The 26,134-nt window shown below is 42.8% G+C and overlaps 1 protein-coding gene across 4 annotated transcripts in view; it reads right to left on the bottom strand.

Annotated features, from left to right (window-relative positions):
• The window catches only part of ARMC9 (armadillo repeat containing 9), a 184,634-nt gene that overhangs the window by 75,729 nt on the left and 82,771 nt on the right, over positions 1-26,134 (bottom strand). For all 4 annotated transcript variants that reach the window (XR_006058866.2, XM_060410505.1, XM_015093598.4 and 1 more), the window contains exons 18-19: positions 21,162-21,252; positions 15,000-15,055 (exon numbers count right to left, since the gene is read on the bottom strand). Coding sequence is in view for 3 of the 4 variants with exons in the window: in XM_060410505.1 (XP_060266488.1) it covers positions 15,000-15,055; positions 21,162-21,252 (147 nt within the window). In the remaining variant the exon portion in view is untranslated. The remainder of the gene's footprint in view (positions 1-14,999; positions 15,056-21,161; positions 21,253-26,134) is intronic.

Genomic DNA, 26,134 nt, shown 5'->3' with positions numbered 1-26,134 from the left:
CGAGTCCGTGATGCCATCCAGCCATCTCATCCTCAGTCGTCCCCTTCTCCTCCTGCCCCCAATCCCTCCCACCATCAGACTATTTTCTAATGAGTCAACTCTTCGCATGAGGTGGCCAAAGTACTGGAGTTTCAGCTTTAGCATCATTCCTTCCAAAAGAAATCCCAGGGCTGATCTCCTTCAGAATGGACTGGTTGGATCTCCTTGCAGTCCAAGGGACTCTCAAGAGTCTTCTCCAACACCACAGTTCAAAAGCATCAATTCTTCGGCGCTCAGCCTTCTTCACAGCCCAACTCTCACATCCATACATGACCACAGGAAAAACCATAGCCTTGACTAGACGGACCTTAGTCGGCAAAGTAATGTCTCTGCTTTTGAATATTCTATCTAGGTTGGTCATAACTTTTCTTCCAAGGAGTAAGCGTCTTTTAATTTCATGGCTGCAATCACCATCTGCAGTGATTTTGGAGCCCCCCAAAATAAAGTCTGACACTGTTTCCACTGTTTCCCATCTATTTCTCATGAAGTGGTGGGACCGGATGCTATGATCTTTGTTTTCTGAATGTTAAGCTTTAAGCCAACTTTTTCACTCTCCTCTTTCACTTTCATCAAGAGGCTTTTCAGTTCCTCTTCACTTTCTGCCATAAGGGTGGTGTCATCTGCATATCTGAGGTTATTGATATTTCTCCCGGCAATCTTGATTCCAGCTTGTGCTTCTTCCAGTCCAGCGTTTCTCATGATGTACTCTGCATGTAAGTTAAATAAGCAGGGTGACAATATACAGCCCTGATGTACTCCTTTTCCTATTTGGAACCAGTCTGTTGTTCCATGACCAGTTCTAACTGTTGCTGCCTGACCTGCATACAGATTTCTCAAGAGGCAGGTCAGGTGGTCTGGTATTCCCATCTCTTTCAGAATTAGCCACAGTTTATTGTGATCCACACAGTCAAAGGCTTTGGCATAGTCAATAAAGCAGAAATAGATGTTTTTCTGGAACTCTTGCTTTTTCCATGATCCAGCGGATGTTGGCAATTTGATCTCTGGTTCCTCTGCCTTTTCTAAAACCAGCTTGGACATCAGGGAGTTCACAGTTCATGTATTGCTGAAGCCTGGTTGGAGAATTTTGAGCATTACTTTACTAGCATGTGAGATGAGTGCAATTGTGCGGTAGTTTGAGCATTCTTTGGCATTGCCTTTCTTTGGAACTGGAATGAAAACTGATGTTTTCCAGTCCTGTGGCCACTGCTGAGTTTTCCAAATTTGCTGGCATACTGAGTGCGGCACTTTCACAGCATCATCTTTCAGGATTTGAAACAGCTCAACTGGAATTCCATCACCTCCACTAGCTTTGTTCATAGTGATGCTTTCTAAGGCCCATTTGACTTCACATTCCAAGATGTCTGGCTCTAGATTAGTGATCACATCATCATGATTATCTGGGTCGTGAAGATCTTTTTTGTACAGTTCTTCTCTGTATTCTTGCCATCTCTTCTTAATATCTTCTGCTTCTGTTAGGTCCATACCACTTCTGTCCTTTATCGAGCTCATCTTTGCATGAAATGTTACCTTGGTATCTCTAATTTTCTTGAAGAGATCCCTAGTCTTTCCCATTCTGTTGTAAAAAATGAACTCTCAAGAGAAAACAGGAATTAAAAAAAAACTTAAACAAGCTAAGCTTGTTAGCTTCCCCAAGCCTAAAGATTTTCTGATGACATCAGTGATGATATTAACTAATACAATTTGGAGGGATGTTTTATAATAAAATACAGCAATGATCAGAAGAACTGCAAAATGCAAAACCATTATTTCCCCAATTATCAATTCATGAAAATACAAAACCAGGCATCGGTAAAAGAACAACTGAAAGTGCAAGAGGCACTGATAAAGTTTTTGTAAAGTAAGAACTTCGGAAAAATCCACTCTTCAAAAAAGCAAGAACACTGGCAAAAACTGTCAAAATCAATTTCTTCAGAACTCTGAAAATCAAAGGCTCGCGAGTGTTTATTCAAGAAAAAAAAAACCTGACTCTTAATAAGAACAGCAAACGGGGACTTCCCTAGTGGTCCAGTGGTTAATAATCTACCTTGCAAGGCAGGAGACTTGGGTTTGGTTGGTGCCCGGTCGGGGAACTAAGATCCCACATGCTGTGCAGCAACTAAGCCCACGTGCCACAACCAGAGCGTCCATGCTTTGCAAAGAAAGATTGTGCACGACCTAACGAAGCTGCTATGTGTTGCAACTAAGACCTGACACAGCCCCAGCCAAATAAATAAATAAATAAATAATAAGCAGCAAATGTTGTGGCATTTAAACTTGACCTCTTCCTCTCATTCCCACTCCACCTCTCTGAAAACCACCAGCTCTTCAATCAAGGCGAAAACCAACATCCACGCAGTCACTGGAGCAAGCAGACAGGTTCTGAGCTCCCAAAAACCTCGCTCTCAGAGGACTGTCATTATTTGACCTGTCTGGCAATTTCCTGGAAACCCTCCTGATGGAACTTATCCTGTTTTAACCCAAGAGTTCACATGGGGCCAACAGCATTGTCCTCACAGGCTCTGCTGAAAACACATTCTTGAGTACAGTGGGTGAAGAAATCACAAGAAAAAGTAAAAAATATTTTGAGATGAATGAAAATGAAAACACAACCTTCCAAAATTTATGAGATGCAGCAAAATAGTACTCAGAGGCAAATTTATAGCTCTATATATTAGATGTATTTAATGCCTAGATTAAAAAAGAAGAAAAATCTCAAATGAACAAGCTAACTTTTTACCTTAAGAAACCAGAAAAAGAAGAGCAGAAGGGAAGATGTAAGGAAGGTTAGAGCAGAGATAGAGAATAGAAAAACAACAGAGGAAAAACAAAAGTGGTTTCTTGTAGAGATCAACAAAACTGACAAACCTAGACTGACTGTATAGTCAGCTTGGGCCACCATCGTAAGTTATCACAGGCTGAGTGGCTTAACCAACAGAAATTCATTTCTCATAGTTCTGGAGGCTAAGAAGTCCGAGATGAAGGTGCAGGCTGATTCACTTCTGATGAAGGCTCTCCTCTCGGCTTGCAGACAGCTGCTTTCTCTCTGTGTCCTCACATGGTGGTGAGAGAGAGACAGAGAAAGTGCTCTGAAGTACTTCTTTATCAGGACACTAATTCTACCAGATCAGGGTCCCACCCTTATGATTTCACTTGGCCTTAATTACCTCCTTTCAGGCCCTATCTTCAAATAGGGCCACACTGAGGGTTTGGGCTTCAACAAATGAATTTGAGGAGACACAATTCAGTCCATAGCACTGACCAAGAAAAAGAGATCAGACTCAGATTAGTAAAATCAGGAATAAGAGGTGGAATGCTACTGACTGACCTTACAGAAATTGAAAGGACCATTAGGAAACACTATGAACAAGCACACACCAACAAATTGATGTCTTAGATGAAATGGAAAAATTCCTAGAAGGACACAAATTATAGAAACTGGCTCTAGAATAAATAAAAATATGAATAGACATGTACTAAGTAAAAAAGATCAAATTAGTAATAATAAAAACTTCCCACAGAGAAAAGCCCAGGTTCAGAATGCAGCATTGGTAAATTCTACCAAACAATAACATAAACTCTGCACAAACTCTTCCAAATACAGAAGAGGAGGGAACACTTTCCAACTCATATGTGAGGCCAGTATTACCCTGATAGCAAAACTACACGAGGATAGCACAAGAGAGGTCAAACTATAGACTAAAATCTGTTATGAATATACATACATAATTCCTCAACAACATACTAGCAAATCAAATCCAGCACATATGAAAGGTATTATAAATCCTGAAGAAGCAGGATTTATTTCAGAAGTAAACCAGTCAATGTCATATACCAGTCAACATAATGCAAGAAAACTCCCTCACATGGTCATCTTAACTGATGTAGAAAAGGCATTTGACAAAATTCAACACTTAAAGTTGGAAAAGGTGGGAGCTTTATCAACCTGATGATGAGTATCTATGAAGAACCCATAGCTAGACTCATACTGAACAGTGAAAGACAGAAAACATTCCCCCTAAGATGAGAAAAAGGCAAAGGGTCCACTCTCACCACTTCTATTCAACACTGTACTAGAAATTTTAGAGAGGGCAATTAGGCAAGAAGAAGATATAAAAGACATTTAGACTAGAGAGAAGATGTGAAATTCTCTCTATTCACAGATGACATGGTGTTGTAAACAGAAGAGCCTAAGGAATTCATCAGAAAGCAAAACAAAAACCAAAACTTTTAGAGCAAATAAATGAGTGCAGTAAGCATGCAGGGCACAGGGTCGAAATACTAAAATCGGTTATGTTTCTATAAACTAGCAACGAACAGCCATAAAGTAAGATTAAATGCAAAATAGATGAATAGATTTTAATTAACAGAATAAAAAAAGATGACTTGATATGGTTCTCGATTCCACATTGCGACTCACTTTTAATAAATGATCACTTGTCTAGTTCTAAAGTAGTATCACAGAAAAGTATTTCTATCCCAACCCTTTCAACTACATAAATGTATGAGGCTGGATTTTCTTCATATCCTTTGATCAAAACAACATATTGCCCCAGAGGTGGATTTGAGAATCTAATTATTTTCTTATCCAGACATAAAAGAGATTCATAAAATACAATGCTACTCTTCTTTTTTTTTTTTTTAAACTTTTTACTTAAAATTGTAGTATAGCCAATTAACAATGCTGTGATAAATTCAGGTTTCAGCAGAGTTTTATTTTGTTTTTTAAACTGTTACCTCCTGGCTGTGCCATGTGTCATGTGGGATCTTAGTTCCCCAACTAGGGATCCAACCAGCACCCTCTACATTGGAGGCACGGAGTCTTAATTACTGAACAGCCACAGAATTTCCAAAACACAATGCTACCCTTCTTAACAGTTATTTGCTTTTGATAATAATTCTTTGCTACATTGACATGTAATGGGTTTATTACTGTCATTTTAAAATTAGTACATCTTATCAGTTTTAAGTTCTAATTTAGCAAATATCCACAGGCAAAATACACATAAAAGTTTTTTGCAATATTCAATGGTTTCAAGAATATAAAAATATCCTAAGAGCAAAACTTGGAGAATAGTTACTTCAAACCTACATAAACATGTATTTTTCTCTTATATGTATAAAATAATTAATAATTAAATTTTAAATGAAAAGGGAACTATCTGGTAATCCAGGCACAGGACTCTGTGCCAATGCAGGGGTTGTGGGTTCAATCTCTGCTGAGGGAACTAAGATCCCATAAGCTGCATAAGCATAGCCAAAAGAAAAAAAAAAAAAAAAACCAGAAAAGAAAGAAAAAATAAATTATTGGAAGAAAATCTAGGAAACTACATATAAAATTTAGCGTTAATGGAAACCTTAATCAGGATTGAAAACCCAGAGGGTATCATATAAAAAGCTAAGATATTTAGCTTAAAAAATTTTGGCGGGGGGGGCTTCCCTGGTGGTACAATGGATAAGAATCCACCTGCCAATGCAGGGGACACAGGTTTGAACCCTGGCTGGGGAAGATTCCACAAGTCATGGAGCAACTAAGCCCATGAACCACAAGTACTGAAGCCCTCGCACCGAGGGCCTGTGCCCCGCAACAAGAGAAGCCTCGGCAACAAAACACTGCAACTAGGGAAAGCCTGCACGCAGCAATGAAGGCCCAGCACAACTAAAAATAGTAAACTCAATCATTAAAAGGTTTTTTTTTTTAAGATTTATGACAAAAGAAGTTCTAAAAATATGTCAAAAGGTAAAAGATACATTTTTAAATATTTGCAACTAAGGTGAAGAAGGATCAATATCTATAATATACAGAGAATCCATATGGTCTGACCTGGAAAGACAAATGCAATTTTAAAAATAGAGAAAGGACAGAAATGGGAAAATACAGCATAGCAAATCCAAATATCCACTCTGATAAACATAAAGACACTCAAACTCACTACTCATGGGGATGCAAAACTAAAATAATGAGATAGCTAGCACCTTACTGGAGAAGGCAACAGCAACCCACTCCAGTACTCTTGCCTGGAAAATCCCATAGATGGAGGACCTGGTAGGCTGCAGTCCATGGGGTCGATAAGTCGGACACGACTGAGTGACTTCACTTTCACTTTTCACTTTCATGCATTGGAGAAGGAAATGGCAACCCACTCCAGTGTTCTTGCCTGGAGAATCCCAGGAACGGGAGACCCCAGTGGGCTGCCATCTATGGGGTCTCATAGAGTCGGACACGACTAAAGCGACTTAGCAGTAGCAGCAGCAGCACCTTACCACCATTATCCTTTAAGTGTTAGTCCCTCAGTTTCCAGCTTTTTGGGAGCCTGTGGACTGTAGACTGCCAGGCTCCTCTGTTCATGGAGTTCTCCGGGCAAGAATACTGGAGTGAGTAGCCATTCCCTTCTCCAGGGGAATTTTCCCAACCCAGGGATTGAACCTGGGTCTCCTGCATTGCAGGCAGATTCTTTACCATCTAAGCTACTGGGGAAGCCACCATTAAATTAGCAAAAATACAAAGAAAAGAGTCATGACACCTACCACTGGAGGGAGATGGAAGGAAAGCCTCCTCTCCTGCTCTGCTGGCGAAATCTGAATTGTTACAGCCTTTCTAAAAAGCTTCCCTGGTGGCTCAGACAGTAAAGAGTCTGTCTGCAGTGCGGGAGACCCAGGTTTGATCCCTGGGTTGGGAAGATCCCCTGGAGAAGGAAATGGCAACCCACTCCAGTATTCTTGCATGGAAAATCCCATGTATGGAGAAGCGTGGCATGCTACCGTCCATGGGGTTGCAAAGAGTCGGACACGACTGAGTGACTTCACTCTCTTTCTTTCTAAAAAGCAATTTAGAAAAATGTATTGCAATTAAAACACACATATACTTCAACCCAGCAAAAAAACTCATGTAAATAAAAAAGGATATATTTACAAAGATGTTAACTGAGGTATTGTTTGAAGTAGCAAGCATTGGGAAGACTGCACGAGTTCACAGCATTAAAAAGCATCAGTTGTGGTGCTGGCTGGCTTAGAGGGATTTCCAAAAGATATCAACAAGGGGAAAAGGCGACCCTGAGGATGTGTGTATTTCTGTGTTATCTCATTGTGTTAAACAAATACTGACAAAAACACACATGAACACGTGTACCTGTCTGTGCACTTTCTGTGTGTACCTTATAAGCAAAGTAGGGAAGCATATACACGCACTAGGTGGTGAATATGGGTTTTGTGGGGGTGTCGACGTGGGCTGGGGAGAGGCAAGGACAGAGCTCACGCTGTCTCCCCTGGAAGATGGCTTTCCTACTTTCCTGACCACATCCTTCTCTTCAGCAACCCATTCCACCCACCCTTCACCTTCGGCGAGGCAAAGCCCTGTCAAGACAGCCACTTTCCACTTTTCTCTGAGTACTTAGAATTTCTGTAACACTTCCTGGTTCTACCATATTCACGAACCTATGAGTGCTTATTTATTTTCTATTACTTGCTAACTGTTTATATATATAAATATATGTGTGTGTGTGTGTATATATATATATATATATATCTCACAGGAGACAAAATCTTGTAGTGGTTAACAGCATGGACTGTCAAGTCAAACCACCTGGGTTGATTCCTGGTTCTATCACTTAACTCATTAGCTGTGTGAACTGGGCAAGTGACATATTTTCTCTGTTTCCTCAAATGTGAAATAGAACAGTAACAGTACTTACCATGGGGTTGTTGTGAGGTGTAAATGAGCGAATAGTGCCAAGACAGGTACCTGGGCCACTGGTGAGGATACACAAGCTATTACCAGGGTCGTTATTATCTCACCTATCTAGATTTTAGAATACACAGAAGAACTATACAACAAAGGTCTTAATGATTTGGATAACCATGATGTGGTCACTGACCTAGAGCCAGACATCCTGGAGTGTGATGTCAAGTGGGCCTTAGGAAGCATTGCTACAAAGCTAGTAGAGGTGACGAAATTCCAGCTGAGCTATTTCAAATCCTAAAAGATGATGCTGTGAAAGTGCTGCACTCAATATACCAGCAAATCTGGGAAACTCAGCAGTGGCCATAGGACTGGAAAAGGTGTTCATCCCAATCACAAAGAAAGGCAATGCTAAAGAATGTTCAAACTACCACACAATTGTGCTCATCTCACATGTTAGCAAGCTCATGCTCAAAATCCTTCAAGCCAGGCTTCAACAATACGTGAACCAAGAACTTCCAGATGTTCAAGCTGGATTTAGAGAAGGCAGAGGAACCAGAGATCAAATTGTCAACATCCGTCGGATCATCGAAAAAGCAAGAGAGTTCCAGAAAAACATCTACATCTGCTTCATTCACTATGCTAAAGCCTTTGACTGTGTGGATCACAACAAACTGTGGAAGATTCTTAAAGAGATGGGAATACCAGACCCACTTGACCTGCCTCCTGAGAAACCTGTATGCAGGTCAAGAAGCAATAGTCAGTACTGGATATGGAACAATGAACTGGTTCAAAATTGGGAAAGGAGTATGTTAAGGCTGTATATTGTCATCCTGCTTATTTAACTTCTATGCAGAGTACGTCATGCAAAATGCCTGGCTGGATGACTCATAAGCTGGAATCAAGATTGCTGGGAGAAATATTAACAACCTCAGACATGTTGATGATACCATTTAGATGATACCACTCTAAAAACAGAAAGTGAAGAGGAACTCAAGAGCCTCTAGATGAGGGTGAAAGAGCAGAGTGAAAAAGCTGGCTTAAAACTCCACATTCAAAAAACTAAGATCATGGCATCCGGTCCCATCACTTCATGGCAAACAGATGAGGGAAAAGTAGAAACAGTAAGAGATTTTATTTTCTTAGGCTCCAAAATCACTGTGGATAGTGACTGGAGCCACAAAATTAAAAAACATTTGCTCCTTGGAAGAAAAGCTATGACAAACCTAGTGAAAGTGAAAATGTTAATCTCCCATCCAAGTACTAACCAGGTACTCGTGACTGCTCAGCTTCTGAGATCAGACTTGACTGGGCATGTTCAGGGCAGTATGTATGGCCGTCACTCTGTTGTGTTCCACTTTTGGGGACCCTGTGGACTGTGGCCTGCCTGGCTCCTCTGTCCATGGAATTCTCCAGGCAAGAATACTGGAATGGGTAGCCTTTCTCCTTACTCGAGGGGAATCTTCCTACCCAGGGGTCAAACCTGCAACTCCTGTATTGCAGGCAGATTCTTTACTGTTTGAGCCCCCAGGGACTTAGACAGCATATTAAAAGGCAGAGACATTACTTTGCCCACAAAGGTCTGTATAGTCAAAGCTATGGTTTTTCCAGTAGTCATGTATGGATGTGAGAGTTGGACTATAAAGAAGGGCAAGTGCTGAAGAACGGATGCTTTTGAACTGTGGTGCTGGAGAAGACGCTTCAGAGTTCCTTGGAAAGCAGGTAGATCCAACCAGGAAATCAGTCCTGAATATTTATTGGAAGGACTAGATGCTGAAGCTGAAGCTCCAATACTTTGTCTACCCGCTGTGAAGAGCCAACTTACTGGAAAAGACCCTGGTGCTGGGAAAGATTGAGGGCAGGAGGAGAAAGGGGTGACAGGGGATGAGATGGTTGGATGGCATCATCGACTCAATGGACATGAGTTTGAGCAAACTCTGGGAGATAGTGAAGGATAAGGAAGCCTGGTGTGCTGTAGTCCATGGGGTCACAAAGAGTCAGACACGACTGAGCACCTGAATAGCAACCATCTAGATTTCAAACTCTTGGAGGCATTTAAAACCATAGATCCCCTTTTAAATTTCTTTTGGATCTTTTCCCCATTATTTCCTAGAATAATGTTAATTTTAAGGCCCTGAAATATTAATATTTGTGGTATATGTGTCTCTTTCAATTCTGGTTTCCTTGGGGTAAATGCCCAGCAGTGGGATTGCTGGCTCATAAGGTAGTTCTATTCCCAGTTTTTTAAGGAATCACCATACTGTTCTCAAGAGTGGCTGTACCAGTGTGCATTTCCACCAACAGTGTAAGAGGGTTCCCTTTTCTCCCACCCTCTCCAGCATTTATTGTTTGTAGACTTTTGATGATGGCCATTCTGACCGGTGTGAGGAGATACCTCATTGTGGTTTTGATCTGCATTTCTCTGATAATGAGTGATGTTGAGCATCTTTTCATAGCCACAGTGGAGTATTACTCAGCTATGGAAAGGAACCCACTGGAGTCAGTTCTAGTGAGGCAAATGAACCTAGAGCCTGTTATACAGGGTGAAGTAATTCTTAAGGAGAAAGACAAACACTGTATATTAATGCAAATATATAAACACATATATATGGAATTTAGAAAGACAGTACCGACGATCCTACATGCAGGGCAGCAAGGGAGACACAGATGTAGAAAACAGACTTTTGAACTCAGCGGGAGAAGGTAGGGGTGGGATGATTTGAGAGAACAGCATTGAAACACATACATTACCATATGTAAAATAAATGACCAGTGCAAGTTCGATGCATGAAACAGGGCACCCAAAGCCAGTGCTCTGGGACAACCGGGAGGGATGGGGTGGGGTGGGGGGAGGTCAAGATGGGGGGAACACATGTACACCTGCAGCTGACTCATGTTGATGTATGGCAAAAACCATCACAATATTGCAGGTAATTATCCTCTGATTAAAATAAATAATTAAAAATGTTAATATTGGTGGGATAAACAAGTTAATAGCTTTAAGATTTGAGACGCCTGTTGAGAAAGAAACTGCCGAGCACATGATCGTCACTTTCATGGCAACCAGCAAGTAAATGTTCATGGGTGATCTAACCTAGCCTTTTAATCTATTTTGTTAACAGGGAACAATATTTACCTTAAAATCAATCTTCTGGATTAGCACAGAAAGGCCTTTCATCTCCACTTACAAAGCCAAGGAAGAGCTAGACACAAGGAACTCACCTCAAACTGTAAGAAAACCTGAGCCTTTTGTAGCGAGAATACTGGAATCAGGGCTCCTAATGATTCATATGGGGCTGCCCTGGTGGCTCAGTGGTAAAGAACCTGCCTGCCAATGCAGGAGACCCGGGTTCAATCCCTGCGTCAGGAAGATCCCCTGGAGAAGGAAACCCACTCCAGTATTCTTGCCTGGGAAATCCCATGGACAGAGGAGCCTGGCGGGCTATGGTCCACGGAGTCAAAAAAGAGTCCAACATGACTTAGCACCTAAACAACAACAAAGATTCACCCTTTGGGAACATATCATATGTGTTTAACATAAAATAAATTATATTAGATAATAACACATTTCTTTAAGCACCAGGTGAAATACATCGGAATCCTTAAACAGTAGTTGTCATCTGTCCAGTCTTTGTCTGCACTACTCAAGCTTATCTAGTGATAAGTTTTTCTCCTCTGGAGCTTTAAATGGGCCAAGAAGAGTGTAGACAATTTTGAAAATAATGGAAACCCCTGTCCTTCTATGCCATCCTCTCTCCTCTCGCTCTCTTGTTCAACCTTTTCCTCTCAAATGAATCCTTCCCAATGGCATTTTAACATGCTTGGTTATCTCCCAAATGAAAACACAACAAAAATGCCCTGTTCAACCACCATCCAACTCTCTTCCCCTGCTCACAGCCAACTCAGTGGAAAGAGCTGTATTATTACTTATTAGCTCCATTCTCTCACGTCCCACTTGCTCCACAACTATTCAGTTTGGCTTTTGCCCCATTAAGTCTTCACAAATGCTCAGCAACTGACCTCTGTCCATTAACTCCAGGTGCCTTTTTCACTCCTCACCTCACGTGGTGAGCCTGCTCATCTGGGCCTCTCTTCTTCTCTCATCCACTTCCTCATCCCTGGCCCTCACCCGGGAAACTTCTAGTGTCAACAAAGAGGGTGTAACTTCCACACCTTTCTGCTATGTGTATATACACAGATATATAATCCATCAGGATGTGTGTTTATAAGTTTGCTTTCCTGAAGTTGACTCAGACTCATACGTTACGTTGCAATTTCCGTTTTCCACTTGACGTTACAGCCTAGACAGTCTGTACTTTACTCAAGTTGAAAAACTTTTTATGTTGGTATGTAAATGTATATATATTCAGACATAACTAAATAAGTGCTAATATACCAGGGCAAGTAATTATATTTTTAGAAATTAGAAAAAAACCAGATTATGCACGTGAGGATCCTTGAGAGTCTCCAGCGGGGCAGACTAGTGGCCAAAGTCACAAGGGCACAGATTTCAGCTCAGTGTCAGACAAGGCAGCCATGATTCACCCCGGCCTTCAGCCCCTCCTAGAGCCATTTCACCTTTAGAGGCTCTGGCAGCTAACTGAAAACAGTCTTCGTTATCTGTGTTTGGGGTTTAAATAATTTTGCCGTCTCCTTCAAAGTCATCACCTTGGGACGTGACAGCCACATTCCAACAACAGTATGACTTGCACAAATGCTTTTTGGAGATTTTTCTTTAGTCTAAGCACCCTTCACTTCTCCCAACCACACACTCCAGTTAAAAAATAACATCTGGCCGTGGGGGAAGCTGAGTAAAATACAGACATGCTCATTCCTTGTCAGGTTGTCCTGGCTAATCCTCCACGGCGAGAGTCAGGACCAAGGGGGAGGAAAAGCCCAGAATATGCTGACTTGAGCTCATCACAAAGAGTCAAGTTTTGGCCCCAAATGGAGACAGGTCCTTTCTTTATAATTTTCCAACTAAACCCTTTTAAGGATCTTCTTGAAAATTCTAGTTATCACAACAAATATTTTCACATACTATCTTCTTTTTTTTCTATTAAAAAAAAAAAAGTTTATTTATGTGGCTGCACCGGGTCTTAGTTGTGGCATGTGGGATCTAGTTCTCTGCCCAGGGATCAAACCTGGGGCCCCTGCATTCGGAGTGTGGAGTTTTGGCCACTGGACCATGAGGGAAGTCCCCATACACTATCTTCCTAAAATAAAAATCTGCACAGAATGGCAAAAAGCCCAGAAAGCTAAAAGATCTCTTTATTCTTTAATTTACAGTAGATTACAACTGTAGTTCTATAGTTGTAGTCTACTATCACTTTTTAATTATAGTTATAGTCTACTAAAACTATAACTTAGCTATCATCTACTCTAACTTCCATGGGGAAATTCCAAAAGTTGAAATTCCACCATTAACAGAATAGTCGAACCAAATGAAATTTCCCATGCAGTACAAAAACAAAAGAGTTAATGGTAATAAAACAAAACGGCCCCAAAGAGATAACAGGGGGGAAGAAAACAGATCTTTAAGGAAGCTTTATGTGGACAAAAAGTTACTGGAATGAAATAATTAAGATGTTAACTCAAAATATAAAATGCTGCTGAAGGGCCTGGCACACAGGTGGTGTCTTGCTTGTCACAGTGCTGAGAAGCCCCAGTGAGTCCGGGAGCTGAGTTCTCTCTGGGGTTGGCAAACAGTGGCCTGTGGGCTAAGGTGTCTGTTGTTGTAAGGCCAGTAAACTAAGAATGGTTTTCACATTTAAAAATATTTGAAAAAAATATCAATGACGCAAAAATCATATGAAATTCAAACTTTAGGACACATTGGAAAAAGATTCATGGGAACACAACCGCGTTCATGATTTTTTTACTGCCCATGGCTACTTTGTGTTACAATGGTCCATCTGGGTGAATGAAACTGCGTGGCCTGCAAAGCTAAAATATTCACAAGTTTCCTCTTTCTAGAAAAGGTCTGCTGATGCCTGTTCTAAACCAGATCTTACTGTGATCAACTCTGTGTGACCTGAGGCTGGCCTCCTGCCTTGTCTGGATGCACCTTTGAAGGGAAGGGGCCTGGAGAAGGTGCTGGCCCGGCCGCCGGAACTGCAGGGAGCAGGAGCACCCGCTGGCGCCACCTACAGCCCGTTAGGAAAATGGCAGGCAGGAGGCTGGCTGCGGTGGGACACTCTCACAAGCCAGTCCCCATCTCGGGTGGAGCCGCCCTCTTAGGCTGAGGGCTCTTAAATGAACTCTCTCCCCCAACCAATGCCATCAATGAACAGAAACCTGGCCTTTACACACCTTTTAAACGGACAGCCCACAACTCCAAATAGTAATACATCTTCCAGCATTCACTTCAGGAATAAATGTGCCCCACAAAATAGAAGAAATGCAGATCACTTATTTCCACAGAGAACTTATTACCACATCTGGCTTTTTAGTTCTGAAGGAAAAATAATGAAAAAGCCCGTCATGTGAAAATCCATCTGTAGCTCATGCGTCACCATTCTCACTCACACCACTTCACAAGGCACGCTCAGACCCCTGAACCTTCATGCTCTAAAACACACAGGTGGGCAGACCTCACCGCCCAGGAAACCCACAGCTAAGGAATGCAAATGACTGGGCCAAGTGGTTCGTCTGCCGGCTCTGAACCAGTTCTCCCCGGGAGCCTCCAGGGCCAAGGTTCCCACCCTTGAGGGAGACAGGGCAGACTCTTGCCCCTTCAGAGCGAAAACCCTGGCTCAAGACCTGCCATCTTTCAACCTCCCACCAACCCCAGTGCCGTAGAGCGTGGCATCTCCATGTCGAATGCAGCGAACCCACCAAGGCTAGTCTCCAAACACGCCACCCTCGCGTCCTCCCACCCTGCCCGTCGTGTGGTGGGGTCTAACTTCTGCCCCCGTGTGAGCTGGTCGTCCTGCGCCCGGAGCAGCAGTGATGTTCTGAGACTGCTGAGCCCACATGAGGGCGGAAGCTTCCACTTTCTTCCCCTTGGAGCCCAGTCTCCAACCAATATGGAAGTCCAGGCTGGACAACTGAGGGATTAGAGGCCGCATGGAGAGGGAATGTGGAGGACACGATGCCAGCTTGGACATGGAGAACAGCTACCAGACACCCCAAGGGAGACCACCCCGCTGAGCTCCAGCGGATCCACAGAGTCATGAGAGGTAACACAGCAGGGGCTGAAATCTCCATTTCAAGGCTAACTTTTCAAGGCAAAGAAGAGAGTTGGCCCAAGCTTTCTATGCGGTGTGAAGAGCCTCCAACTCACCTCATCATCTTCATCTTCATCATCATCAGACTCAAGAACACCATCCAGCAGCTCTTCTGCAAAGGAAAAAAGTCAGTGAATAACTATAACCACAGTTGGGAGCCTGGGCCAACAAAATCCTTCAACTACTGCTGCTGCCGCTGAGTCACTTCAGTCGTGTCCGACTCTGTGCGACCCCACGGATGGCAGCCCACCAGGCTCCGCCGTCCCTGGGATTCTCCAGGCAAGAACATTGGAGTGGGTTGCCATTTCCTTCTCCAGGGATGCGAAAATACCCTTCTGAGAGTTACTGTTTTAGTCTCTCAGTCATGTCTGACACTTTTGTGATCCCATGAACTGCAGCCCACCAGACTCCTCTGTCCATGGGATTTCCCAGGCAAGAATACTGGAGTGGGTAGGCATTTCCTACTCCAGGGGATCTTCCCGATCCTGGGATCAAACCCCAATCTCCTGTATCGCAGGTGGATTCTCTACCACTGAGCCACCTGGGAAGCCCCTCTTGAGAGTTCAGTTCAGCTCAGTCGCTCAGTTGTGTCCGACTCTTTGCGACCCCATGAATTGCAGCACGCCAGGCCTCCCTGTCCATCACTAACTCCTGGAGTTCACTCAAACTCATGTCCATTGAGTTGGTGATGCCATCCAGCCATCTCATCCTCTGTCGTCCCCTTCTCCTCCTGTCCCCAATCCCTCCCAGCATCAAAGTCTTTTCCAGTGAGTCAACTCTTCGCATGAGGTGGCCAAAGTACTGGAGTTTCAGCTTTAGCATCATTCCTTCCAAAGAAATCCCAGGGCTGATCTCCGTCAGAATGGACTGGTTGGATCTCCTTGCAGTCCAAGGGACTCTCAAGAGTCTTCTCCAACACCACAGTTCAAAAGCATCAATTCTTCGGCACTCAGCTTTCTTGACAGTCCAACTCTCACATCCATGCATGACTACTGGAAAACCATAGCCTTGACTAGACAGACCTTTGTTGGCAAAGTAATGTCTCTGCTTTTGAATTTGCTATCTAGGTTGGTCATAACTTTCCTTCCAAGGAGTAAATGTCTTTTAATTTCATGGCTGCAGTCGCCATCTGCAGTGATTTTGGAGCCCCCCCCCCAAAATAAAGTCTGACACTGTTTCCACTGTTTCCCCATCTATTTCCCATGAGGTGATGGGACCAGATGCCGTGATCTTTGTTTTCTGAATGTTGAGCTTTAAGACAACTTTTTCACTCTCCTCTTTCACTTTCATCAAGAGGCTTTTTAGTTCTTCTTCACTTTCTGCCATAAGGGTGGTATCATCTGCATATCTGAGGTTATTGATATTTCTCCCAGCAATCTTGATTCCAGCTTGTGCTTCTTCCATTCCAGCGTTTCTCAAGATGTACTCTGCATATAAGTTAAATAAGCAGGGTGACAATATACAGCCTTGACGTACTCCTTTTCCTATCTGGAACCAGTCTGTTGTTCCATGTCCAGTTCTAACTGTTGCTGCCTGACCTGCATATAGGTTTCTCAAGAGGCAGGTCAGGTGGTCTGGTATTCCCATCTCTTGAAGAATTTTCCACAGTTTATTGTGATCCACACAGTCAAAGGCTTTGGCATAGTCAATAAAGCAGAAATAGATGTTTTTCTGGAACTCTCTTGCTTTTTCCATGATCCAGCGGATGCTGGCAATTTGATCTCTGGTTCCTCTGCCTTTTCTAAAACCAGCTTGAACATCTTGAAGTTCACGGTTCACATATTGCTGAAGCCTGGCTTGGAGAATTTTGAGCATTACTTTACTAGCATGTGAGATGAGTGCAAGTGTGTGGTAGTTTGGGCATTCTTTGGCATTGCCTTTCTTTGGGATTGGAATGAAAACTGACCTTTTCCAGTCCTGTGGCCGCTGCTGAATTTTCCAAATTTGCTGGCATATTGAGTGTGGCACTTTCACAGCATCATCTTTCAGGATTTGAAATAGCTCAACTGGAATTCCATCACCTCCCCTAGCTTTGTTCATAGTGATGCTTTCCAAGGCCCACTTGACTTCACATTCTGGGATGTCTGGCTCTAGGTGAGTGATCATACCTTTGTGATTACCTGGGTCCTGAAGATCTTTTTTGTACAGTTCTTCTGTGTATTCTTGCCACCTCTTCTTAATATCTTCTGCTTCTGTTACGTCCATACCATTTCTGTCCTTTATCATGCTCATCTTTGCATGAAATGTTCCCTTGGTATGTCAAGATCTCTAGTCTTTCCCATTCTGTTGTTTTCCTCTATTTCTTTGCATTGATCGCTGAGGAAGGCTTTCTTATCTCTTCTTGCTTCTTTGGAACTCTGCATTCAGATGCTTATATCTTTCCTTTTCTCCTTTGCTTTTCACTTCTCTTCTTTTCACAGCTATTTGTAAGGCCTCCCCAGACAGCCATTTTGCTTTTTTGCATTTCTTTTCCATGGGGATGGTCTTGATCCCTGTCTCCTGTACAATGTCAGGCACGTCAGTCTATAATTCATCAGGCACTCTATCTATCAGATCTAGTTAAATCTATTTCTCACTATCACTGTATAACCATAAGGGATTTCATTATGGCCATACCTGAATGGTCTAGTGGTTTTCCCTACTTTCTTCAGTTTAAGTCTGAATTTGCCAATAAGAAGTTCATGATCTGAGCCACAGTCAGCTCCTGATCTTGTTTTTGTTGACTATATAGAGCTTCTCCATCTTTGGCTGCAAAGAATATAATCAGTCTGATTTTGGTGTTGACCATCTAGTGATGTCCATGTGTAGAGTCTTCTTTTGTGTTGTTGGAAGAGGGTGTTTGCTATGACCAGTGCGTTCTCTTGGCAAAACTCTATTAGCCTTTGCCCTGCTTCATTCCATATTCCAAGGCCAAACTTGCCTGTTACTCCAGGTGTTTCTTGACTTCCTACTTTTGCGGGTATTAGTTTTAAAATGTCTTGTAGGTCTTCATAGAACCATTCAACTTCAGCTTCTTCAGTGTTACTGGTTGGGGCATAGACTTGGATTACCACGATATTGAATGGTTTGCCTTGGAAACGAACAGAGATCATCCTGTCATTTTTGAGATTCCATCCAAGTACTGCATTTTGGACTCTTTTGTTGACCATGATGGCTACTCCATTTCTTCTAGGGGATTCCTGCCTGCAGTCATAGATATAATGGTCATCTGAGTTAAATTCACCCATTCCAGTCCATTTTAGCTTGCTGATTCCTAGAATGTCGACGTTCACTTTTGCCATCTCCTGTTTGACCACTTCCAATTTGCCTTGATTCATGGACCTGACATTCCAGGTTTCTATGCAATATTGTTCTTTACAGCATCAGACCTTGCTTCTATCACCAGTCGCATCCACAGCTGGGTATTGTTTTTGCTTTGGCTCCATCCCTTCATTCTTTCTGGAGTTATTTCTTCACTGATCTCCAGTAGCATATTGGGCATCTCCCTACCTGGGGAGTTCCTCTTCCAGTATCCTATCATTTTGCCTTTTCCTACTGTTCATGGGCTTCTCAAGGCAAGAACTGTTCCTGGTACCATTTCAGCATAGTTTGATATCATGCTAAGCAATTGTAAATCTCTCTCTCTATTTTTGACAAAACACGTTAGTCGTGGCATGAGAAAAATTAAAGCCAACATATAATTTGAGAGTAATTTAGGAGAAAGAAAGTAGACTAGTATCAATCTTATTGCTAAGTATTATTCTAGATGGTGTCACACATGCAATTTGACTTAATCTTCAGTAGAGTTTGTTGACTTTTATCCCTGTTTTATAGCATAGAGCAAACAGAGGCATGGAGCATAAAAGACACATTATGGTCACATTCCCAGTAAGTGAGAGTTGAGATTCAAACTACATCTATTTGTAAATCCCACCATTTTCCACAGAGGGTAGGCTAGTGGTCATGGCAGGCTGAGCTCCTGAAGGCTCCCATGGTTCACCGTTGTTGTTTATTGACTAAGTCGTGTCCGACTCTTTGCAACTCCCTGGGCTGCAGCCCACTAGGCTCCTCTGTTCATGGGATTCTCCAGGCAAGAATACTGGAGGGGGTTGCCATTTTCTTCTCCAGGGGATCTTCCCAAACCAGGGATGGAACTTGCGTCACCTGTACTGCAGGTGGATTCTTTACGCTGAGCCACCAGGGAAGCCCTGCTATTAATTTCCCCTTGAGGATGAAGCCTGGACCGGATGAAAACTCTCTAGCTCTCCGTCCTCTAGGTTTCAGCACAATGCTTATAGATTCATTCTGACTTGATGCCTATGACACATATCCTAAGGTATTTGTGTGCGTGTTTCTGATCCTCCACCCAAATGTTCAATGATTTTTCTAATTTGGGTATAAAGCAGCAGACTCCTGGGTAATCCTCTCTGGGGTCCTTCCACTGTCTGATGGATACAGAACAGCTTCTGTGCTTGAGATGAAAAAGAACTACTGTAGGCCCTCTATTTAAACTGGAATTTCCAGAGCTGAGCAGGTAGATCCCAAGTTTGTCCGGAATACACAAGGTTGTAAGGCTTTAGCTCCATCCACGATAACTTCCTGCCAAAGCACATCCCTTACAAAACAGTAGACTGACCCCTCCTCCTCACATTCATTAGCATGCTGGTCCAAGGGCTAGTTTTGTGTTAGAAAAAGAGGTGCTTCTTGGCCAGGGAGACAAGACACTGTGCTGGCCTGGGAGGGAGGTCTCAGTCAGTGACCACAGAGCAGACAGGCCACAGCTTCTCCAGCATTCCCCCACCTTCCCAAATTGTAGCCGACCCACAGAATGTTAGGGAGCAACCTCGGCTCCCTTTTTTATTTATTATTTATTTTTATTATTTATATTTATATAATTTATGTATTATTTTATTTATAAAAAATCATTTTATTATTATTTTTTCAACATGCCTGCCTAGCAGAATGGAAATCAGAAATACAGCAACTACAGAAAATATAGTTCTGTTTGTTGCTCACCTGAACTTGGGATGACTCTAGCTTGCCATAAAATACAAAGGGTAGGAGGTTTGAATGGAAATGGGTCCCCCCATCTGAAGACAGCAGAGGTTTAACCTCACCAGCTGCTCTCCCAGCCACCTCCTGTTGCTGGGGAGCCCTCTAACCTCCTCCTGCGCCTTCTCACTTCTGTGTCCGTCCAAGGGAGGGAGGCACCACCTTGGCTGCATATGGGAACCGCCTAGGAGTTTTAAACACTATTTCTCTCCTGGGGCTCCCCCAGAGGTTCTGATTTAATTGCCATGGGGTGCTGCTGCCTTAGGGGTTTTCAGATCTCTCCAGGTGACTGCCTGGTTCAGCCTTGGCTGTGAACCCAGGAGAGCCACCTGTGGCGTCCTCTGGGGAAGGACTTTAGGCATCTCCCTTTTGCTTGGCCTTGGTCAAACTTGGCCCTGCAGCTGGAGCAGGGAACAGGTGATTGATTTCTTACCTCCACTCAAGTAAGAAACAGGATCTATACATTTGGATGTTCAGTGATGGGATGAGGGCGTGTAGAAAAGATGTAAGTGACAAACTTGGCCCAGGATGTCAGCAGCACCAGGTGCCTCTGGCAATGTGTACAAGTCAGGATCAAGGCATCAGGAAGCCACAGGAAGAGCTAAGAGATTCCCCACCACCTAGTCCCATCCAAGGCTTCCTTTCTTGCTTACGGGATTTGGTTGGGTGGTCGCAGTAATGAAAGAAAGGAAGAAACATCGTCCAGAGTTGTGGACTGGCAACATGGATTCTTCTGGAGGGATGCACGTGGGAGGATGTGTTCACTTTCCACAGTGGTTCTGGAAAGACTGGCCTCTTTCTTTCACTATCTGACCCTTGGGCCCCATTTTATTATGGTTCATTGACCTGAGAACAGCTACCCTACTGAGCCAAGGGAAATACAATAATTAGGAGGGGGAGGTACACATAAAGAGAACTTCCAGTTAGAGAAGAGTTTCTGCAATTGCTTCTGAATGCTTTTTTGTTGACTTAGGCCAAAAGTGTGACAAGAGATTGTTGATCTTGGGACAATGTGGCCTTGACCACCTGGCTGAACTTTTGTTTGTTCACTTGGATCACGCCAGCCTCCTTAAGGCCTCTGGGATGAATTCTAAAATAAGACAAGTCCCTTGAAGAAGGCCTGTGTGTCTTCCTAGCACATGTGAAAGACTCAAAAGATAGATAATAGATTCTTGCATTAAACGGACCTGAATTGAGCTGCTTGATGATAAACTCGATCTGGCGGATCATTTCGGCATTGCCCTCTTTGATGAAGCAGCGAAGGATGTCTTCCATTCCCTGGAAGCATTGGAGGGAAGAAGAGTGAACATTTCAGTTTGGGAGAAAACTACTTTTTGATGGATAGTTCCACCTAAAAAAAAAAAAAAAATCCGCTCCCCTCCCCCTATTTTTTTAAGGAGGAAAGGATATGCACAATAAAAAAATTCCTCTGTTTAGTTCTTTTTTTTGTTTTTACAATTCACAATGAAATTATTTTATTTTTGCTTGACTAGCTGACCTAATTATAACACATTTACTTTTTAAAAAGCCACTGTACAATTTTACCGTGTAAGTACTCCTTTTAGTTTTGGCAATATGCTGTTTTGGGAGGTGGTTTCTTTCCTGTGTTTTCCCTATATTTATACACTGTCATCTGGATTTTAGGGCCAAAAATGGTCTTTGAAAAGTGAAACCATATGTTCAGAGAAGTAAATGAACAAATAGAACCTCTTTTTAAACAGCCATCATTCCTCTTCTATCAAAATAATTATAAAGTCACTACATTTTGCATTATTTACTCTATGACAAAGCACTGACATCAGAACTTTCTATTTTGACTCACAGAATTCTCAGGAAATATAGAGTAAGATACTGAGTTACCCATAAGTACCTATTTCCCCTCCTTCCTTTTCCCTCGTGGGATGTGAGTGTGTGTGTGTGTGCTCAATCGCTCAGTCATGTCCGACTCTTTGCTACCCCATGGAATGTAGCCCGACTCCATGGACTGCAGCCCACCAGGCTCTGTCCATGGAATTTTCCAGGCAAGAATACTAGAATGGGTTGCCATTTCCTTCTCCAGGGTAATCTTTCCACCCCAGGGATCAAACCTGAGTCTCTTACGTCGCCTGCATTGGCACTGGCAGGCAGGTTCTTTTACCATTAGTGCTACCTGCGAAGCAACATGGATGTATGGCTGGAGCTAATGAGGCCTTCTTGCCCCACAAGGAGAAAGTGTATCTAATACTGAACCCAAAGCTGAGGAAACAGTCCAGAGGTGCTGGTTGAGACATAAATCAAGAGACATGCGAACTCTGATCAAGATGTGCCTGAAGCTTATGCCAGTACTTTTCAGTTATATGAGTCATAAGCTGCCTTTTCAGGTAGGCCAGTTTGGAATCAATAGCTCTAACAGAATCAAAGAAGACGGGCCAAGTGTAGTTTTGAACACGGTGAGTTCCCATCACCTAAAGCAGAGCACTATCTCCTAGAAAGGTTCAATCTGGATCATAATTCTAGTTTCTCGATAAAACAGCCGTGGGACCTTGATCAAATGACTTAACTCCTGCCAGCCTGTTTCCTCACCTATAAAATAAGGATGGCAACTCAAGGCAACACGAGATTTTTAAAGGATGTATGTTGGTGTCGGTTATGTAAACGTATGTTTGTGTAAATGCACTGAAGGGAAGGACTTTCCCGGTGGTCCAGTGGTTAAGAATCTGCCTTGCAAAGCAGGGGATGGGGGTTCATCCCCTGGTTGGGAACTAAGATCCCACATGCCTCAGAGCAACTGAGCCCTCTAGCTGCAACTAGAGAGGCTGTGTGCTGCAAGGAAAGATTCCACATGAAGCAATGAAGATCCTGAGTGCTGTAACTATGGCCCAATGCAGCCAAATAAATAAATAAATTTTAAAATGCACTGAACTATATATGTCAGTTCAGTTCAGTTGCTCAGTCAGGCCTGTGTATTTCACTGTTCATAAATTACAATACCTAAAAAAAGAAAAGCATCTAATCCAATGACTGACACATAGGAGATGCTTAATAAATGACTGAGACTGCACAGAGAGCTGGTAGGTGAAGCAAGGGAACAAGCAGGGTTCCTGGTGGTCACAGGGGAAGAGGGTTACTATAGAGAATGATAACATTTAACTTGAGGGGCAGAGACAGACCAGTCCATGGAACAGAAGGTGAAGGAGTGGCCTGGGAGGAAGAACTGGACAGTTGACAAAGGAAGAGAGTTTCACAGAGGGTGTGGTCAGCAGCGTGCAGGCTCCTGGGGAACTGGTCAGACACACCTGGGCTTGTCTATTGTCAGGAGGGCTGCATTTTATCTCTCTCTGCCTCCTAAACTAACCTCTTCCCCATACTCCATCCTGTCCCAAAGTAAGGGCCAGAGGAGAAAGAACATGGTCAAGTGCAAGCAGAGGGATAAACCCTAAAACACTAAAGGTTAGGATCACCACCAACCAGATGACCACTGTCAATCTCTTACCTTTTTGCCAGTGGAGTGAGACAAATGATTCATTCAGGCTCTCCATTTTTTTTTTTTTTTTAGCTAGAGTTTACTCTTGCAAATGATTAACTGTTCATATATTGAAAGATCTTTTAATTCTCACTTGATCTCTTTCTTCTGTCTCTAGCTCAGTTGTTACTTGGGGGTTAAAAAAAAATCACAAATTCCTTCTTTGTAATTAGGAAGATTATTGGGGGAAGATTTTTTAATAGAAAATTTCTCCATAAGAAATTTCACTTCTTTTAAATATATATTTGTATGTGTGTAGGTGCATGCTAAGTTGCTTCAGTCCTGTCCAACTCTCTGCCTATGGTCCATAGCCCGCCAGGCTCCTCTATCCAGGGGATTCTCCAGGCAAGAACACTGGAGCAGGTTGCCATGCCCTCCTCCAGGAGATCTTCCCGACCCAGGGACCAAACCTCGGTCTCTTACGTCTGCATTGGCAGGAGGGTTCTGAACCACTAGCACCACCTGGGAAGTCCATATATTTTTATACTTATTACTAAATGCATATCTAAAAGAAGTGAAATTTATTTTATTAAAATAAGTGAAGTACATAAACCATATGTTTAATTTTTGACTAAGCTAAAATGTAAATTATAGGAATAATAAATCATAAAAATAATATTTTATCATGAAAGCAACATGTCATTTCAGATAATCCAGGCCAAATAAAAATGCCAAGGCAGACGTAAAGGGTAAGAGAGCAGGTATTTGTATATCAGCCAAATATGTGAAAACAAGAACATGAATGCGTGCAAAAAGCAGAGAAACAAGGACTGTGCGTTTCTGCCAGCGCGCCGAGGTTAGAGACCGCCATATGACGTCACATGGAAGACTGTATGTGCACGCGGTACTGAAGGAAAGAAGAGGATGGATCACATGCAGATTCCTCATTAGGTAAAGGTTCGGGGGTGTGTCCCCAAACACTGGAGCCAAACCACCCAGACCAGCTAGCTGCTCACTGGCTATGCCACCGGGCAGGGGATTTAACCTCTAAACTTCATTTCATCACAGCAAAATGGGCACAACCACAGGAACTGCTTTGGGGGCCTTTTGGGAATGAAACAGAGAAAGCCCCTGTCAGGGCCTACAACACGCACCAAACACCATCCAGTCCAAGAAGTTTCTAATTCTCCTTTCATGCTCAGCAGGTCAGCTCAGCAGGTCAGTGTTCTATTTTGATCTGACCCAAACAGCCCACACTTACATCACTAAGGGTCTTCACGAGAAATTTCTCTTGGGAAATATAAACAGAACTTCCCTGGTGGTCCAGTGGTTAAGGATACACAGATTCGACTTCCTCCTCCGGGAAGATCCCATATGCCTCAGAGCAACTAAGCCTCGAGCCACAAGTACTGAGCCCTCGGGCTGCAAGTAGAGAGTAGCCCACAACTAGAGAAAAGCCCACGCAGCCACAAAGACTCAGCACAGCTAAAATAATCAACCAATTTAAAAAAGACACAAACGTATGTGCCAGGTGCGCATGAATACTTCCTTTTAGCATGGAAGGTATATAGGTTCCTGAAGAAAACCGGTGAACTAAACACAGGAAGATCCCCTGGAGAAGGGAAAGGCTACCCACTCCAGTATTCTGGCCTCGAGAATTTCATGGGCCGTACAGGCCATGGGGTTGCAATGAGTGGGACATGCCTGAGAGACTTTCACTTTTTCACAAAGGAAAAGAATTAAAATTATCCACAAGCCCCTGTACTCAAACATTAAAAAAAAAAACTGCGGACGTTTTGAGATATGCCCTCCCTTTATGGGCACTGTTTACATAACTGACATCATATTGATAATATAAGACTGACTGTTGTTTTTCAACTAAACCCTATGACCATTTGAATGTGTCAGTAAAATCTTTATAAACACAATTTTAATAACTATAATAATAATAGCTAATATTTTCCCAATATTTGCTATGTGCCAGGCACTGTTCTAAATATTTCACATGTCAGCTCTTTTGATTCTCATAATGGTCTTATGAATTTGATACTAAAACAATATCCACTTTGCCACTGAGAGAATAAGTCATAAGCCCAATGATACACCATGAGGCACTACGGAGTCGCAGAGGCAACATTCAAACACGGCCCCGGGCTTGTCAGCTCCCGATTCACCCTCTGCCTCTGTTCTGACTTAATCAGCCCCTCCTTAACCATGCCCGGCATTTAGTCATCTCCTACTTTCCACTATGATCAGGAATGCAGTGATGGATATTTTGATATATGAATCTTTGTTTGTGTCCTTGTATGGACCTCCAGAAGTAGAATTCCTGGGCAAAGAATGTTAATATTTTTTAGGACCATTACACATATTGCTAAATTCCTTTCTAAAAAAGGCCGTATAGTGACTTCCCTGGGGGTCCAGTGTTTGGGACTCTGCTCCCAAAGCAGGGGACCCAGGTTCAATCCCTGGTTGGAGAACTAGATCTCACATGCTGCAACTGAAGATCCCGCATCTGCAACTAAGACCTGGCGCAAACAAATAAATATTTAAAAGAAATATGTAAGAAAAAATGCCGTATCAGTTTATCCTGTCCGTTTTGAATTTTGAAAGGCCCCTTCATCATAGAGGCCACGGAATACAGCAAGCAGGCCTACCATCCGTAAGGGACAATTGCTACAGGTGGAGCTGATGAACACTTGTCACAGCTTTCCTACA

This window comes from Ovis aries, chromosome 2 (genome assembly GCF_016772045.2).
Source record: "Ovis aries strain OAR_USU_Benz2616 breed Rambouillet chromosome 2, ARS-UI_Ramb_v3.0, whole genome shotgun sequence".
Classification (NCBI taxonomy): domain Eukaryota; kingdom Metazoa; phylum Chordata; class Mammalia; order Artiodactyla; family Bovidae; genus Ovis; species Ovis aries.
This window is presented reverse-complemented; position numbering and strand designations above follow the sequence as displayed.